This window comes from Anopheles coustani, chromosome 2 (genome assembly GCF_943734705.1).
Source record: "Anopheles coustani chromosome 2, idAnoCousDA_361_x.2, whole genome shotgun sequence".
In the NCBI taxonomy this organism is placed as follows: Eukaryota; Metazoa; Arthropoda; class Insecta; order Diptera; family Culicidae; genus Anopheles; species Anopheles coustani.
The window spans coordinates 56,089,492-56,105,354 of record NC_071289.1 but is presented as its reverse complement, the minus strand read 5'-3'; the positions used below and the strand labels follow the sequence as shown (position 1 = coordinate 56,105,354).

General features: G+C 42.0%; 4 protein-coding genes across 4 annotated transcripts; 2 read left to right on the top strand and 2 right to left on the bottom strand.

The window, feature by feature from the left end:
* Positions 1-425: 425 nt before the first annotated feature.
* Positions 426-4,087, bottom strand: LOC131264675 (probable cytochrome P450 305a1). Its single transcript, XM_058266946.1, has 3 exons — positions 4,000-4,087; positions 1,690-1,939; positions 426-1,602 (listed from the first exon to the last, which is right to left on the bottom strand). The coding sequence occupies exons 1-3, from the start codon at positions 4,085-4,087 to the stop codon at positions 426-428; spliced, it is 1,515 nt and encodes a 504-aa protein (XP_058122929.1).
* A 780-nt stretch (positions 4,088-4,867) lies between these two features.
* On the bottom strand, positions 4,868-6,528 carry LOC131264674 (probable cytochrome P450 305a1). Its single transcript, XM_058266944.1, has 3 exons — positions 6,438-6,528; positions 6,124-6,376; positions 4,868-6,050 (listed from the first exon to the last, which is right to left on the bottom strand). Exons 1-3 carry the CDS (start codon positions 6,526-6,528, stop codon positions 4,868-4,870), a joined length of 1,527 nt encoding a protein of 508 aa, XP_058122927.1.
* Positions 6,529-9,040: 2,512 nt separating this feature from the next.
* Positions 9,041-10,705, top strand: LOC131264673 (methyl farnesoate epoxidase-like). The gene is made up of 3 exons (XM_058266943.1): positions 9,041-9,128; positions 9,222-9,886; positions 9,947-10,705. The coding sequence occupies exons 1-3, from the start codon at positions 9,041-9,043 to the stop codon at positions 10,703-10,705; spliced, it is 1,512 nt and encodes a 503-aa protein (XP_058122926.1).
* A 547-nt stretch (positions 10,706-11,252) lies between these two features.
* On the top strand, positions 11,253-14,175 carry LOC131267015 (zinc finger protein 771-like). The gene is made up of 5 exons (XM_058269757.1): positions 11,253-11,361; positions 11,421-11,547; positions 11,628-11,811; positions 11,875-12,885; positions 12,967-14,175. The coding sequence occupies exons 1-5, from the start codon at positions 11,330-11,332 to the stop codon at positions 13,074-13,076; spliced, it is 1,464 nt and encodes a 487-aa protein (XP_058125740.1). The 5' UTR covers positions 11,253-11,329; the 3' UTR covers positions 13,077-14,175.
* The last annotated feature ends 1,688 nt before the right edge of the window (positions 14,176-15,863 follow it).

Below are 15,863 nucleotides of genomic sequence, written 5' to 3'. Positions count from 1 at the left end.
TCCCGAAAAATGCACATCATATCATTTTCCACCAAATTATATAATCAAGTTTTAAAGGTGTTGTTATAAAATGAACTCTACAAATTGTTAGTAGCTCCTTTTGCTTAACACACAGGTTTTGATCGTTTATAGAATGCATTATGAGTTGCAGCTGTGAATTTGAAGAAGATAATACCCAAAACTATGGGTTGCTTATCTTACTAATTTTATCAAAAGAAATAAATAAAAAGTTTCTCAAACAATTTATACGAATCTTTAATCTGGGCAAGCTATTCATGTTATGCTTTATTTAAAAGTTGTATTTCATGTTTCACTGTTATGTGTGAAAGAAGAACATTAGCAATCAGCTGATCTCTGCTTTGAACTGTTTGAATAGCTTTGAAAGATATCGTAAACACACTTTTTCTAAGACAACTACCTATACGTTACAAGAAGCGAGGCTTAAAAACAACGTCATACGGTTTCGGAGACAACGTAATGCCTGGTCTCAGAACGATTGATGGTTCCATGCCGGGCTGCGAGTTCGTTGGCTCGAGAAGCTCAAATTTTTGCATAATTCCAACGAAAAACGTGAACAAACATGCACGTGCCAGCACCTCGCCAAGGCAGCGCCTCTTGCCGATGCCAAAGATCATCAATCGATCCGTGTGTGGGTGCGTCTTCATGTCGCTCCCGAACTCGACGAGAAACCGTTCCGGTCGAAACACCTCCGGATCGCCCCAATACTCCGGATCCATATGCACCGTCTTCAGGCCGATCAGTACGGTGGTGTTCTTTGGTATTCGATAGCCACCGAGCGAACATTCGGCCAGAGTACGACGTGGTCCACTCACGGGGACGATGTGGAAAAACCGTTGAACCTCCAGCAGGAACGCGTCGGTGTATGGCAGCTGGGATCGGTCGGTCTGTTGGGGTAGTTCTTCCGTCTGTAACTTAGCGTCGATTTCTTGGCGCACCCGAGCCTGAATGTCGGGCCGCAAGCGCATCATCATGAAGGCCAAGTCAAGCGTGGTGCTTGTCGTTTGTCCACCAGCGATGAAGATATCCAGGATGATCATCGTCAGCTGCAGGTCGGTGAAGGTTGTCTCCGGATCGTCCTTGCGTTCTCGCATCTCCTTGATGTAGGCATAAATCAGGTCATCGCCTGCCCGTTCCTCGCCAAAATTCCGATGGTGTTCTTCGATGGTAGGGGTGAAGAATTCGGTCAGTTGCTTGTTGAACCTTCGCAGCAAATTGTAGCCGCTCCACTCGGGCGCAATGAAACGAAGCCACGGAAGCTGACTCAGCACACCGCCCGACATGTCGAAAGCCCTCGAACGATCCTGCAGCAGCGTCAGAAGGCGCTGCAGTCGGTCATCGTCTCGTGGGATGCGTGTTCCGGTAACAAACGTCCACAGCACATTGATGACGCTTGTCGAAAGGATCGATCCGGGCCAAATTGGTGCGCCCCTACGTTCGCGAATTACGTCTACCAGTTCATTCAGCTCGTTCTGAATCTGCACTTGCATAGGTTGACGACCGTAACCAGCTTGTCGCAGATGGCGCGTCACGAAGCTTCTATGTTCTGCCCAGAACGCGCCATCCGTGCATGTCACTCCAAGTCTGCAGTGAAACAATGTCAAACAAATCCGAGATGGATAGTCAGTAAATTTATAACTTTAATTAAGACGTACGAGAAATTCCACAAACCTTGTTCCCATTGTTCGCAGCCGGATGAAGAAGTTGTCCGGTCGTCCGGCAAAGACATCATTGCGGTGCACCTCATTTACGGCGGTGTAGTTGAGGGCGACGACGACATACTCACGGCCCAGCTTCAATCCGATCACATCACTCTGGTATGACTTGCCGAGCAGTTCGAACACCTTATGTTGGCCTCCATACTGGCGTGCTAGTTTCCTTATGTACGGCGTATTTCCAACTACCGGAAGCCAGGGTGGGCCTGAGGTGAAAATTATAGAAAACATCCGTTAACTTCTATTTGCATTGATCGATGCAATTGTTTAGGCAAAATAAATTAAGATTATACGGAATATACCCTGTATTTATGCATACGATGCACGTATGTGATCTTCATCTGAGTTTTTATTGGAATTGTAAGCTTTTCATCAATGTTGCGCATTCACAAAATCTCAAAATTGATGCAAAGAGTCGTTCAAATTCTAGTCTAGACCATAAGGCTGAATTACACGACTCTTTTATAATTTAATAAAATAAAATAAATAATAACATGAAATTTACGTGAATAAATTGGGTCGTATACGATCCACTTCGCAAGCATAAATACAACTTAGATATTATATTAACCACCCTTTAATACTTTCTTGGGTAATTATTGTATTGCATAACAGTTCAAAGTTCAATTACAAATTATGAGCAAAATTATTTGAATGTTTAAATCGAAGAATAAATTAATAAAATCTGCCATTTAATATCGTGATAAAAATAATTCAATTGATATAATTAGCAAGGTAAAACTTCCCATTAGTAAGTTTTCAGTTTCAAACAGCTCTGTACGCTGAAGAGCTAAGTATTAAGAACTTAAAAAATATTAATTTTTCCATTATAATTCAATCACCTATACATAGCGGATGTTTTCTACAGAAATACCACAGGTACAGGTTTATTAGAATCTAGTACTAGAGTTTTATCTTATTGGAATTTGTAAAAATAATTTCAAACTTATGCCTACCAGAAAAACAGTTAATTGTTTATAAATGTTCAATGTTAGTTTTCATTACGCTGCATTAATATTAACCTTTTAAAATAAATTTATAATACCTCCCAGCTATGGCTATCCGTGACAATAAACATAGTTACAGATGGACAGAAAATTTCTTAAATTGATTGCCTCGTATGTCCTTAAATCAGACTGTATAATAAATAAACTTTTAAACTGGTTTTGAATAGCAATCTTTTCCGCAGAGTGACACATTATCTTATCACGCAAAGATTGACTACAATTCATTCACCATCGCAACAATGGCAACATTCTGACAACATGTACACGTGCGTGGGAAAATTTGCGTTAATTCGAACCACTGCGACCAACATTTTTTTCCTGACGCGGGCAACCATTTGAATTTAACGCGTTGGTAGCTGTAATGGAGACGCCGCGTGCGCTACGCTCAACACATGGGACGCGCAATGTCAGCTGTTTCGAAAGCCGGCCGACGGTGCGTGTTGCGTTCTGCGCCTTTCTACATCTATAAATAATGGAAGCGATCCCCAGCGTTTATTGGATCGCATGGGGGGTTGCAGTTAGTTGACTGAAGGGTTTGGTAGTGTTGGTGATTTGATAAGCGCGAAAACTATCACCAGACGTCGGAGCACCAAAAGATGCAATACAGCGACCGATCTGATGACGCTTCTCGAACGCAGCGAACGCGATGTGGTCCGGAGACGATGATAGTGGTGCGTCTTTGATACACTGTTTTCAGGGCCAATTCGTCGGCATCAAGCTGTTTTTTGTTGGTAGTAGGCAGTCAATTGCACGCGCACGGTTTTTGTTTGGCATCGTTAGGAAACACTTTGGGCTTGTTAAGTTTAACTTTGCCATTATCGGTAGCAACATTGACGCGACAGCAACGCGACAGCAACGCGACAGCAACGCGACCTTTTCTCGTCGCGTCAATGTTGCTACCGATAATGGCAAAGTTAAACTTAACAAGCCCAAAGTGTTTCCTAACGATGCCAAACAAAAACCGTGCGCGTGCAATTGACTGCCTACTACCAACAAAGAGCAGCTTGATGCCGACGAATTGGCCCTGAAAACAGTGTAATGTGGTGTACGGAGGCAACCACTGCGGCACCCCTTATCACTTCCTGGTGTGTTCCCCGCTTAATGTGTCACGAGCGGCTCGTGGCGGCGTCTGTGACGGCTCTCGTGGCAGCTTTGGTGATGGGTGATCGATGGCGGAAATAAAACAACGACGGCATATTGTGTAATGGCAGTCGCTGTATCTAGGTGCACTACTGCTACTGCTGATGCCTTACACTTACCCGGTGGATAGTTGGCCGGCCGACGAAATTCATTGATGAGATAGGTACAGAACAATGCCACTGCAATGCCCACAAGGATGGCGAGCATTCTCAATCACACACACACACGTAGGTTTTCTCACGCAACTTGATGGTACCTGTACCGATCGATGGTATTGCATAACAAAACTAACTGCAACGATGAAATTGATCGCTGATCACAATTTCGCAGACGAATTACTATTGCTTTCCTGGTCTATGAAAGTAAATCGTTTCCAGACACGTGGCGCACTTTTAATCACTTTGATCCAAATGGATCCCGTCCCACCTAAAACTTCCGGTAACAACAATTTCCTCAATATCTGATACAAAAATGACACTTCTCTATTGTCTAACGGAGGCTTACGGGATTCGAACGACCGGGACACAAAATAAAAGGACCGAGGACTAGAACCGACCGCACTTTCCGAGTGCACAACGCAGACTGAACATGAGGGCGACGATGATTTGCCGCGACTACTCGAACTCGAAGTGTTCATAATGAATGTTCCGAAGCCACACAGGGCTGTAGTCAGGCGATGCTGCTGATAGGAATGGTTCTTCTGATACCTCGGATGAATGGTAGATGATTTGCATGAAGTTATGCAACAGCTGATCATCTTCAACGATCCGTAGAGATCCTTGATATGTTAAAGTGGATTTTGGTAAAGGAAAAGATCTTTAATATTCGGCGATCGGTTGGCCACTGATTTGGAATTTAAATAACACAACAGTGACATCTAAAGGCCTACATACATTTTTTATTCAACGTATTCCAAAATAAGGGAGGTTCCCAACAACTGACAGAAAATGTCCGTAAAGGCGCATAGTTCTGATAAGCATTACCCATTCAATGTGGTGTAGTTGTATGTCTCGGTTTAAACACGACATGGTACGGTTTGGGTGAAAGAGTTATTCCCGGCTTAAGCAACAACGATGGCGCCATGTCGTCCGACTCCGAGCTCTGCTCCGGTTTATGCAGAAAAAAGTTCTTCATCACACCGACGAAGATTGTAAACAAGCAAGATCGGGCCAACGTTTCCCCGAGGCAGCGCCGCTTTCCTTGTCCAAACGGCAACAGGCGTTCCGTGTTGACGATGTTCCGGTTCTCGTCCAGGAAGCGTTCCGGTCGGAACACTTCTGGGTCACCCCAGTGCGCCGGGTCCATGTGTACGTTCCTCAATCCCATTAATACCGTGGTGTCTTTCGGCACACGATAGCCTCCCAGGGTGCAATCGCTAGTTGTACGACGCGGTCCGTTTAGTGGAACGATAGAGAAGTATCGCTGGATCTCGAGCAGGACCGCCTCGCTATAAGGAAGCTTCAAACGGTCATCGTAATGTGGTGTAGCCTCCAGCGCTAGGTTAGAGTCGATTTCTTCGTGCACTTTAGCTTGCACTTCCGGATGCGCTAGCATCATCATGAAGGCCAGGTCGAGCGTGGTGCTAGTTGTTTGACCACCGGCGATGAAGATATCCAGGATGATCATAGTCAGCTGCAGGTCGGTGAAGTTTGTTCCCACGTCGTCCTTTCGTTCGCGCATCTCCTTGATGTAGGCATATATGAGGTCATCGTTGGCACTGTCCTCGCTGAAGCTTCGGTGATGCTCCTCAATGGTAGGCGTAAAGAACTCGATCAGTTGCTTGTTGAAACGACGCACCAGGTTGTATCCACTCCATTCGGGCGCGATGAAACGAAGCCACGGTAGCTGGTTCAACGTTCCACCGGACATATCGAAGGCCTTCGAGCGCATCTGAAGTAAACTCACTAACCTATGCAGGCGGTCATCTTCCCGTGGTACTCGCTCCCCGGTGACGATCATCCAAAAAACATTGATAACACTGATCGCAAGGATCGAGTCAGGCCAGAGAGGTTCTTCCTGGCGTGCTTGAATAACGTCAACTAGTTCCTCCAATTCTTTCTGGATCTGCACATGCATCGCCTGACGTCCGTAACCAGCCTGGCGTAGGTGGCGTGTTACGCAGCTTCTTTGCTCACTCCAGAACTGCCCGTCGGTACAAGTGATCCCTAGCCTGTAGACACATCACATAACCCTTTCGTTAATATTATCTCCATGGGAACACAATCTCCCTTCGTCTCTGTTACCTTGTTCCAAGAGTCCGCAATCGGATGAAGAAATTATCGGGTCTTCCCTGAAATGCGTCGTTCAAGAGGACCTCCTTCACCTCGTTGTACCCGAGACAAACTACGATTCGCTCCCGGCCGAGCTTCATCCCAATAACTGAGCTTCCATAGGACTCGGCCAGCTTGTCGCAGACGTTAGCAAGCATACCGCCATTCTGAGCGACCATTTTTCGTACCAACGGTGTGTTGCCTACGATCGGAAGCCATCGTGGACCTGGAGAAAATGGTAAGTATTGTGTCAGGCGTAAATTCGCTACGGAGCTTCCGATCCTTACCTGGAGGATAGTTGGCCGGACGATAGAGTTCTTTTGCAAGGAAAAGGACGACCAAGATTAACGCAACTGTTGCCAACACTACGGTGATCATGTTGTCGAATAAGTCGATGATCATGTCGGTGAATAAGTTGTTCGGAATAGTTTTCGGTTCTGCTAGTTGCTGTATTCACTACTAAGCTAACTTGAACTCTGATAAAACCCCCACAGAACACAAGCCTTTAAATATCCAACTACGTTGTGTAAGCTCGTCTCGTATGGGTTAATCTGGAAGACACGCTCAGTTCAATACCCTTTCGCATGGGTTGCATGCAGACAGTTTCATCACGCAACATGTACTAAGCGTGACGACCGTTCTTTGGGTATCTAGAACCAGCAGTATGAATGTCTGCGAACTTAATATACTAAGTTAATATTATCATCTAGTTTGAAACTAAACTTTATATCTCAAATTTTGTCAATGTTTGTTTTATATGTCAATGAGTTAACGTGGCTTGTTGCTCGTTTCGAAAGTTCATATATTTAACAAAGTAAGGCTTTCAAGATCAAGATTTTAACATATGTTTTAATGATTAAAATTTTATGATCTGAGCTAAAAAACCAAATTAGTGTAACCAATTTTAGTGTATAATAGCTCCCCGCTTTACGCTAATGTTTGGAACCGAACACTATAGCGTATACCGAGTTTTCGCGAATTGCAGATTTTCCCTGCCATATCGCTTATACTTCATATTGAAGTGTTGAAACTGACAGGAATTCGCATATTTTACATTTCTTCTATCCAAATCACTTATAGGCGTTTCATTTCTTCTACTATCTCATTACTTTTCCGAGTGACCAATGAAATTACGTTCAAAGAATTACACAGATTATCTTTGCTTTGAATGATGGTCCGCACTGTTTATTGAAGTCGTTTTATTTGCCGGGCTTTTGCTACATAACTCTTTCCTTTTTCGAACATCTTGACTATTTTTAACTTTTCTGAAATTGTTATAGCATACTTCTTCCGACTATTTTTATTATTTGATGCCATATTAATCGCTTCAAAATTATAGTCCAGCTTAACGAAACAAGAACCAACGTGTAATGGTTGTGAAAACATTTTTTTAGAAATTCTGCCCGTTGTAGCCATGGCTGTTTAAAACTGTGTATTTAAATCTTCATTCTACCAAAATAAAGCAACAATTACTAAACAGAACTCATCCAACAACGGTAAATGCTATGAACTGTCATATTTTTAAAATCGCGTATTGTGAAATAGTGTATATCGAGTATAGCGTACTGCAGGGATCTACTGTATTTTATATGTTGGGAAAATATATTGCACTTAAAAAAATGGAAAGCAAGATTTTTTTTCTAGGAGTAGCATCAAAAACATTTTTAAAATGCATGTTTTTACTTCAAATTCCGTTTATCAATTTCACCAGATATTGTGTTCATTTATCGCTTTCTTGTTCAATATCTTCCAAACAATGCTTGCTGCATGTGGGGTCGTAAAATGATAAACAGATCAGTATCCACCATTCTTGCAGCATTGTCTCGGTGCTGCCTAATTCCTAAACAGTCATTCTAGGCCCAACCCAGGGTAAAGCATTTTCAAGAGATAAAAACTGATGAGCGGAACCCCATCCGGCTTTTCCCAACGAGATATTTAATGGGAAAGGTTATGGTCAGCATCACTGTGTTTAGATCTCACTACGAATAAATAAATAGACAAATGAAATCACCACAGTCGTTATGGCGACTCTAGTCACTAGCCGCTGTTATGGCGACTCTAGTCTGTCCGGTACAGGTATTTTTAGTTTAAGAGCAGCTTATTTGGAAAACTGTTTAGCGTTTTATTGAGGTTTATTGAGGAATATTGGTTAAAATGTTGTTTAGAAGTTTTTTTTTGCCGCTAGGTAACTTTAAGTTATTTCGTTACCTAAAAAATCTATTGAGGAACTAGATTCGTATTCAAACCGCAGTAGTTTAGTGAATGAATATACGGACGACTGACGGTGTTAGACTTGAATGGAGCTTCGTCCATTGTGTCTTATTCTAACCTTGCGGCCTCCGAAGGTACCCCATAGTCTCGTTTCCCATGGTGTCTCGTTCTTTCAAGCTATTTTTGGCAAGCAAGATAAAACATCACATGGTAGTTTCATTACTCCAATTTAAATTTTCCTAATCTTTCGCTTAGTGAACTCATATCCTATTATAAGTGCAAAGCAACAACAAGCAGCACCCTATTACGACTTACCGGAAAAGAACAAACACTGTTGTCGGGAAACGTAACTTTGTTTAGATTATGAAAAAAGGCGTTTGGGGAAGTGCATGTAAAAATAGATTCCATCGTGTGTATGTTTTTGTACTAAGATTTACATGACAAACAATAAGGTACCGGATGATCAGTGATCACTGACGGCTGGACAGCCTCTGTCTCGGTAGGTATAAAGCGTCCAGGTCATGAAACATCCGGTCTCACTCCCGAAGTTCCCGTTGGACTGTGTGGTGGTGTTTTGCGTTTGCTTTACACCCATTCAGAATCTTGCATTGGCCTCACTTTTGTGCCAGTGACTATTACAGTGTTAGTCTTCATTTAGTTTCTTCCCAAGATAAAGGATATGTGGATCCCCGTTCTGGTAATGTTTGTGTTGCTGATGGCAGTGTATTGTGCCTGTGATGTGCAAAAGCCGAAAAAATTTCCTCCCGGTGAGTTAGACTCCAGGGAAACCCAATTGGAAGTGTAGGAAGCAGTTTGTTTAATAGATATTTTGTTTATCTCCGTATACTCTACCCTTTTAGGTCCAGCATGGTGGCCAATGTTGGGTAGTGGATTGGTAGTGGTAAAGATGGTGCGCTCCCTGAAGTACTTTCATCTAATGTGGATGACACTTTGTCGGCAGTATGGACAGATCGTGGGCGTTCGGTTCGGCCAGGATCGGATCATCATCGTTTCCGGACGGGAAGCGATCCGGACAATGTATTCCATGGTGCAGTTCGATGGTCGACCGGATGGATTCTTCTTCCGGATGCGCTCGTTCGGGCAGCGGCTCGGTGTGGCCCTTGCCGACGGTCCGAACTGGGAGGTGCAACGTAAGTTTGCCGTGCGTACGATGAAGCAGCTCGGCATGGGACGAAACGAGTTCGTGCGGGTTATCGAGCGTGAAGTGCATGAGCTGGTCGAGAACTTCCGCCAGCGTGCGGCCACCGGAGAGGTGTTCCCGATGAGTAGCTCACTGGACATTGCCCTGCTGAATGTAGTGTGGGTGATGATGGCCGGCCAGCGGTATGAGTTCGAAAATGCACGATTAAAGTGGCTCGCAGATACCATCCATAAAACGTTCCACGTGATCGATATTTCCGGAGGCACACTGAACCGGTTTCCGTGGCTTCGCCACGTGTGCCCCGAAAGCTCTGGGTATGGCCCGATGATGCGACTGCTAAAACCTTTGTGGGCTTTCCTGGAAGTAAGTTTCCTTCGGCCAAGTATTTCTAAATGACGTTATATATCACCGCTACCTTCACAGGAAACGATCGAGTTGATTCGGAGAAATCCTCACTGCGCCGACCGCCGTGACTGCTTGATCTCGGCCTTCCTGGTGGAAATGTCTCGAGCAGAACACCACAGTTCCTTCTCCGAAGCTCAGCTCGTCAGCTTATGCTTGGATCTGTTTCAGGCCGGCATCGAGACGATCAGCAGTGTGCTCGGGTTTGCCTTTCTGTATATGCTCCACAACCCACACGTGATGCATAAAGTACAAAAAGAGCTACACTCGGTCGTTGGACCGAATCGGCTGCCGACAGCGGACGATCGATCATTGCTTCCGTACTGCGAGGCGGTGATATTGGAGGTGGAACGCATTGCTACGGTCGTTCCTTCGGGACTGGTACACCGGGCCATGAACGATGTGGAGCTCTGTGGGTATCACATTCCGAAGGACTCGATCGTCCTTCCACTGTTATACTCGCTGCAGATGGATAAGGACTATTGGACTGATCCAGACGTGTTCCGACCGGAACGGTTTCTCAGTGAAGGAGGTGAACGGATAGTGCAGCATGATCTTTTCATTCCGTTTGGTGCAGGACGTAGACGCTGTCTCGGGGAGGCACTAGCAAAACCCGCGATTTTCCTTTTCTTTACCAGCATTATGCACTGCTTTACGATCGAGTCGTCTGACCACGAGCTTCCTTCGCTAAACCCGATTGATGGGATAACGCTCTCACCGCAGCCGTATAATATCAGAATCACCGCGAAAAGTTCAACAGAACATAGATATATTTATTGAGATCGCTTACGAGTACTCATCTTATAATTTTACAAAAATATTGCCATTTCAATTATTTAAACTAAATCCACTTTTATTTTTAACGTCAATACTGAACACTTTTTTGAGCCACGTTTTCAGACGAAAATAGTTGTAGAATAAAAAAATCATGTATTCAAATAAACCGCTCAATACAATAAAACAAATTGTTTTATATAATCCATTCAAAGATTCACCCAAAATGGATTTTCATATGTTTAAGATCATATATGAAATTAAATTAAAATTTAAATCACTTTTTTCCATAACTCGTTACCAGTTTTCTTATTAAAAATAACTATTTTTCGTTTTTGAATGGAGTTTTGACTATTCGCATCAAGAAGATGATTTATTTTGCATCGGCATTCTCAAACAGTTCATTTAAATACTTGTGTGCAAGAAAATAGGACCACGACCAAGATTGCTTAACACTCCACCACTTAACTTCAAGTTGTAAACCTTGGTGTTCAAAGTAGCTTTGCTAAAGTAACCTTCGTCAAAAGGTAAATATTATGCTTTTATACTGGCAATCAAAACAGTTTGTTAATGTTAGGATTTCTGACCCGGTCTAACTTAGGTTTGACCAATAATTGATCAAATTCGATCATGAGTGGCACGACTGAAACCGACATCGATAGGTAAAGGAAACCGTATCCTTTGCGAAAATTTGCTCTGTAAAAAAAACATGTCTTTTTAGCCCGTTTGTAAAAAAGGAAAAATGCTGCAAAATCTGTGGTGCCACCGATGGCCCAATGGAATCTATTTTCTGCAACGCGGAAGATACGGCCATGCTGAACAAAATATATAAATCCACACGTGTTGAGGTAATGTGATAAATGCACGCCATTTTATCGTTTATAGTTTGAACATGCCATTATATCGTTAAAATCTGGTATTGTTGCAGGTTACCCCGGTTTGTGGGTTGATTTCTCCAATATGTGAAGCGTGCCATCGGCGGATAGATGAGTACGACGAACATGCGCAACCGAAAGTGATAGAATATGTCATCAAGACTGAACTGGACGACGACACATTAGACTACGATCCACTTAATGTTGGCAACCTGACCGATCCAATGGCAATCGAAGGTGAGTGTGAAGAAGTGGACACAATTCGATTGGATCTGCTTATTGCATTATTTCTTGTTTCAGATAATTCCGAAGATGATATAGATGTAAAAATTACCTATGGCAGACGCCCAAATAAACGAAAGATCAACAGAAAAGCCATTAATATTGTGAAGAGCATGCCACAAACCCTTCCAACGCGAAGGCGTCCAGGAAGACCACCGAAAGTGAAACTAGAATTGCAAAAACCAGTGGAGCTTTCTACCGAGATTGTCATGTTGAAGCAAGAAGAGTTGGCAAATGAGCAAACAGTTATGGAAAAAGTAAATCGATTAAAACATAGGGAATGTCGGAAAACGAGAAAATCCCTAGATGGGGACAGCTCAGGAGAAGGTGGCTTCGATTCGCACGATGCTAAGAGACTTCCACATGAAGAACAAGAGTCGGAGATGGACGAACCGGATGTTACGGATGGCGATGAGCGGTTAAGTAAGGACAGTGTCGATAGCGATTCGCAGGATGAACGCAACCCAACGGTACGGCGAAAAGTACTCCGAAGCGGCCGCACAGCGACGCATCAAAAAGGTCTCAAGAAAAAAGGAGGCCTTCCGGAGCAGTGCGAGGTTTGCGGAAAAACCGTGTCCTACATGCGCGAGCACATGCGGCTGCATCGGATCGAAAAGCAGCACCCCTGTCCGCACTGTGACCGGACGTTCGTGCAGGCAAACAACCTAAAGTACCACATTCGGAAGCATCTCGGCGAAAAGCCATACTCGTGCAAGCAATGCGACAAACAGTTCTACTGCGAGGCACACCTTAAGTCGCACATGCGTGTGCATGGCCCGCAGGGTCTGTTCCAGTGCGACGTATGTCCGAAGAGCTTCAACCAGGAGTGCAATCTGAAGAAACATCTACGTGTGCACACGGGAGAAAAGCCTTACAGTTGCGATACTTGTGGCAAGCGGTTTAATAGTACATCGAATCTGCGCAACCACTCGCGGCTGCATTCGGACGAACGGCCACTAACGTGTGACCATTGTTCGAAAAGTTTCGTCGATGTGCACCACCTTCAGCGGCACATTCGGGTGCACACGGGTAGGAAGCATAGCATTTATATCTGTGCACATATTGGATGCTTCAACATGTTAGAGTTAATTATGTTTACTTAAATTTTAGGCGAACGTCCCTACATGTGTCACGTTTGTTCACACGCGTTCTATTGCCAGAACGGCTTGATGGATCATCTTAAAACCCACATCGAGGAAAAGTTTTTCAAAATTGACTAGCAGTTTACGGAATTATCGTATTTTCGGCAGGTATGTCTTTAAATCGATAATGTTGATGAAATACTATTTTCAAGCGAAATGATCAAATACAGTTCGATTTACTAGAATTGAAAAATGTCTGGCTGGAGTAATTCCGTAATGAAAAGGATCGAATAAACATCATCCAATCACACCAATCAGTAAAGGCATTAAAACGTATGAACCACATTTGTAAAGGCATTATCTCAAACATAAAGCCGAACAAAAAACTCAAAAAAAAAAGATGTATAAGACCAGCTAAACACCTGTTACTCATAGCCCTTTGAAAACTGAATTATTATGGTTCCTACATTATTGCTTCCAAATATGGAGGATAATAATACACGGGAATACGTTCTTTTGCAACTATGTACTGATTTCGAAATTCCCATCTGTTGAATTCGTATGGGGTTGCTTTCTGATGAAAATATTGAGACAAAATTTGAAAATTTTGCTTTCTCTAGCGCTTAAGAGGTTCAAAGAGTTACATACAGTACTAAAATAATTGATAAAATAAATTCAAAAAAGGAATATCAATACCTGTTTGGAAGCAGATATGCAGATGAGCATAACAGACACAGAGATTAAATCATTACTTAATATAAAAAAAATATTAGTTGACTTATTTCGAAGCATAAAAATTGTAATACAACACTTGTTTTATTTTAAACAAATATTATTGATATAATACTTCGAAAATACTAGAGAGATTTTATGAAAAAGGTGATGCGGTACAGAGTTTTTGCGTTAAACACAAGAATCGTATGTCTCGAACGTACCGGATTATTAATTTCCAAACGACATACGAGTATGCGGTCGTAGACCTTAGGATTAAATGGACGTAATTAAAATTCTGAAAAGGCATTTACAAAATTAACACGATTATTTGGACTATGAATTTAAAACACAATGATTAAAATATTGTGCCAATCAATGTTTGATCAAAAATAAATAAGAACCATTTGATTTGAATCGTATTAGTCTTAGTCTAGTCTAGTCTTGACCGGTAAATATTTCTTTTGAGACATAAAATTATGTAAAATAATGGAATATTCATTTGAATCTTAGTAGATGTGTTGTTTGAGACTTAATTCAGTAAGATAAACAATGCATAAAAGCTTCCATTTGATTTGTTTTCCATCTTTATTACTTCCTTGTCTGCTTTTGTATTTTAAATACATGAAGTTAAAAATAAGTATATTGATGGTATCTCCAGTTGTGTACAAGTGTGTGTGTGTGTATGTTTTTTACGATGTTTTGCTTCCCAACCATTCACTGCACATTAATCCTTCTCTTCTAAAATAAGAAAACAGGAAAACAAAGTTAACTCTCTAGCAGGTCCTGTAGTTCGTTCTTCTCTGCCATGGTGACTATTTTTAGTTTGTTCTGCATGGTTCTGTTAAAATATATTTTTCTTTTGCTCTTTGTTATGGGTTTCGTGATGTATTCATTGAGTTGAAGTTATCTCTTCTCGAAAGGAAAGTATATGGATTACATAGATGTTTTCACTGCATTCTGTGTTACTATTTGTTTGTGTTATTCTGTTACATCTTTCCATTGTTTTATACGATTTTTCGTTTCCTTCGGTTCATCGAAAAAGTGATTTTTGTTTACAGTATGCCTCTGTTAATCTTTTACAATGTTACCTTTTAGTTCACCTATATGTATATGTATATATATATATTTCTTCTTCACGTAATTTCTACAACTGATTTGTTATACTATATTCATTTATGTTTGTATATATACTCTGCAATATTACCACAAAACTTAACAGGTAGCTTACTCGAAAAACGGACAGTGAAAGCAAGAAAAACCAATGTACAATGTAAAGAGCCGCAAACTGCGGGTTGTGTCACCTTTTTCGATAGTTCCGCTCGATTTCAACCTAGTTGTACGAGAATTCGTTACGTTTTTCTCCGAGAACGTTCCGGCGACCCAATTTTAAAACACTTTCACCTACTTTTTTCGCTCGATCGTGCTCAACCTTAAACCATTCCCCCACGCATCGAAAAAACCTTGTTAATAAAATTATATACTTTTTGAAAGTAATTGATGAACTTTGTTTTCTTTCTTTTCACTTTCGCTCCCTTGACTTTGCTGTTCTATACTTCTTTTCTATGTTTTTGTGACGGATTCTCAATTTTATACATCCACCTACTTTAGGAGGAGCTCGCATGCAACAAATATCTTTAACGTTAGATAAGGGTTTGTGTTTTCTTAGGTTTATTAATATACTTCCATCCACTCGATGTGCGGTTAATGCGTTTCTCCCCGTACTCTCTAAAGCTATTGTTATCTTCTTCCGCTTTCCGCCTTCCCGATTTGCCGTTGTCCATCAAAACACTCTCCAATGGTGCAATTGATTGTTGAAGGTACGTTCTTTCCACATGTCCGTACGAACATCCATCCCGCCCATTATCCCACCCGTGCCATTGCGTTTAAAGGTTTCTGTTATTTATTTTAACGACTTTATTGCGAATATAATAATAAAACAAAAGTTGGTAAGGGAAACTAAACAAAACAACACCGGACGCTATTAAGTAGTACATAGACGGTACGAGGAGTACTCCGGGGACGTATGTGGACCATTTTTAATCGAGTAAAAACAAAAAAAGAGAAAAAACACGCCGGAACAATATATTCGCGATGCTGTGCTGTAGGAGCAGTAAGTATACACTAACTTAGTAAATCTTACAACTACAATCTAGTACACAATAGTAATAATAAGTTTTACAACTATAAGAAACAGAAGAATCTTCTGAAAAC

Coding starts and splice junctions, on each gene's coding strand:
- LOC131264675 (XM_058266946.1), bottom strand. CDS start 4,087: ATGCTCGCCATCCTTGTGGGCATTGCAGTGGCATTGTTCTGTACCTAT. Junction 1,940..3,999: donor GCCGGCCAACTATCCACCGG/GTAAGTGTAAGG, acceptor TTTTCACCTCAG/GCCCACCCTGGCTTCCGGTA. Junction 1,603..1,689: donor CTGCGAACAATGGGAACAAG/GTTTGTGGAATT, acceptor GTTTCACTGCAG/ACTTGGAGTGACATGCACGG.
- LOC131264674 (XM_058266944.1), bottom strand. CDS start 6,528: ATGATCACCGTAGTGTTGGCAACAGTTGCGTTAATCTTGGTCGTCCTT. Junction 6,377..6,437: donor TCCGGCCAACTATCCTCCAG/GTAAGGATCGGA, acceptor CATTTTCTCCAG/GTCCACGATGGCTTCCGATC. Junction 6,051..6,123: donor TTGCGGACTCTTGGAACAAG/GTAACAGAGACG, acceptor ATGTGTCTACAG/GCTAGGGATCACTTGTACCG.
- LOC131264673 (XM_058266943.1), top strand. CDS start 9,041: ATGTGGATCCCCGTTCTGGTAATGTTTGTGTTGCTGATGGCAGTGTAT. Junction 9,129..9,221: donor GCCGAAAAAATTTCCTCCCG/GTGAGTTAGACT, acceptor CTACCCTTTTAG/GTCCAGCATGGTGGCCAATG. Junction 9,887..9,946: donor CTTTGTGGGCTTTCCTGGAA/GTAAGTTTCCTT, acceptor CTACCTTCACAG/GAAACGATCGAGTTGATTCG.
- LOC131267015 (XM_058269757.1), top strand. CDS start 11,330: ATGAGTGGCACGACTGAAACCGACATCGATAG. Junction 11,362..11,420: donor ACTGAAACCGACATCGATAG/GTAAAGGAAACC, acceptor ATGTCTTTTTAG/CCCGTTTGTAAAAAAGGAAA. Junction 12,886..12,966: donor GCACATTCGGGTGCACACGG/GTAGGAAGCATA, acceptor CTTAAATTTTAG/GCGAACGTCCCTACATGTGT.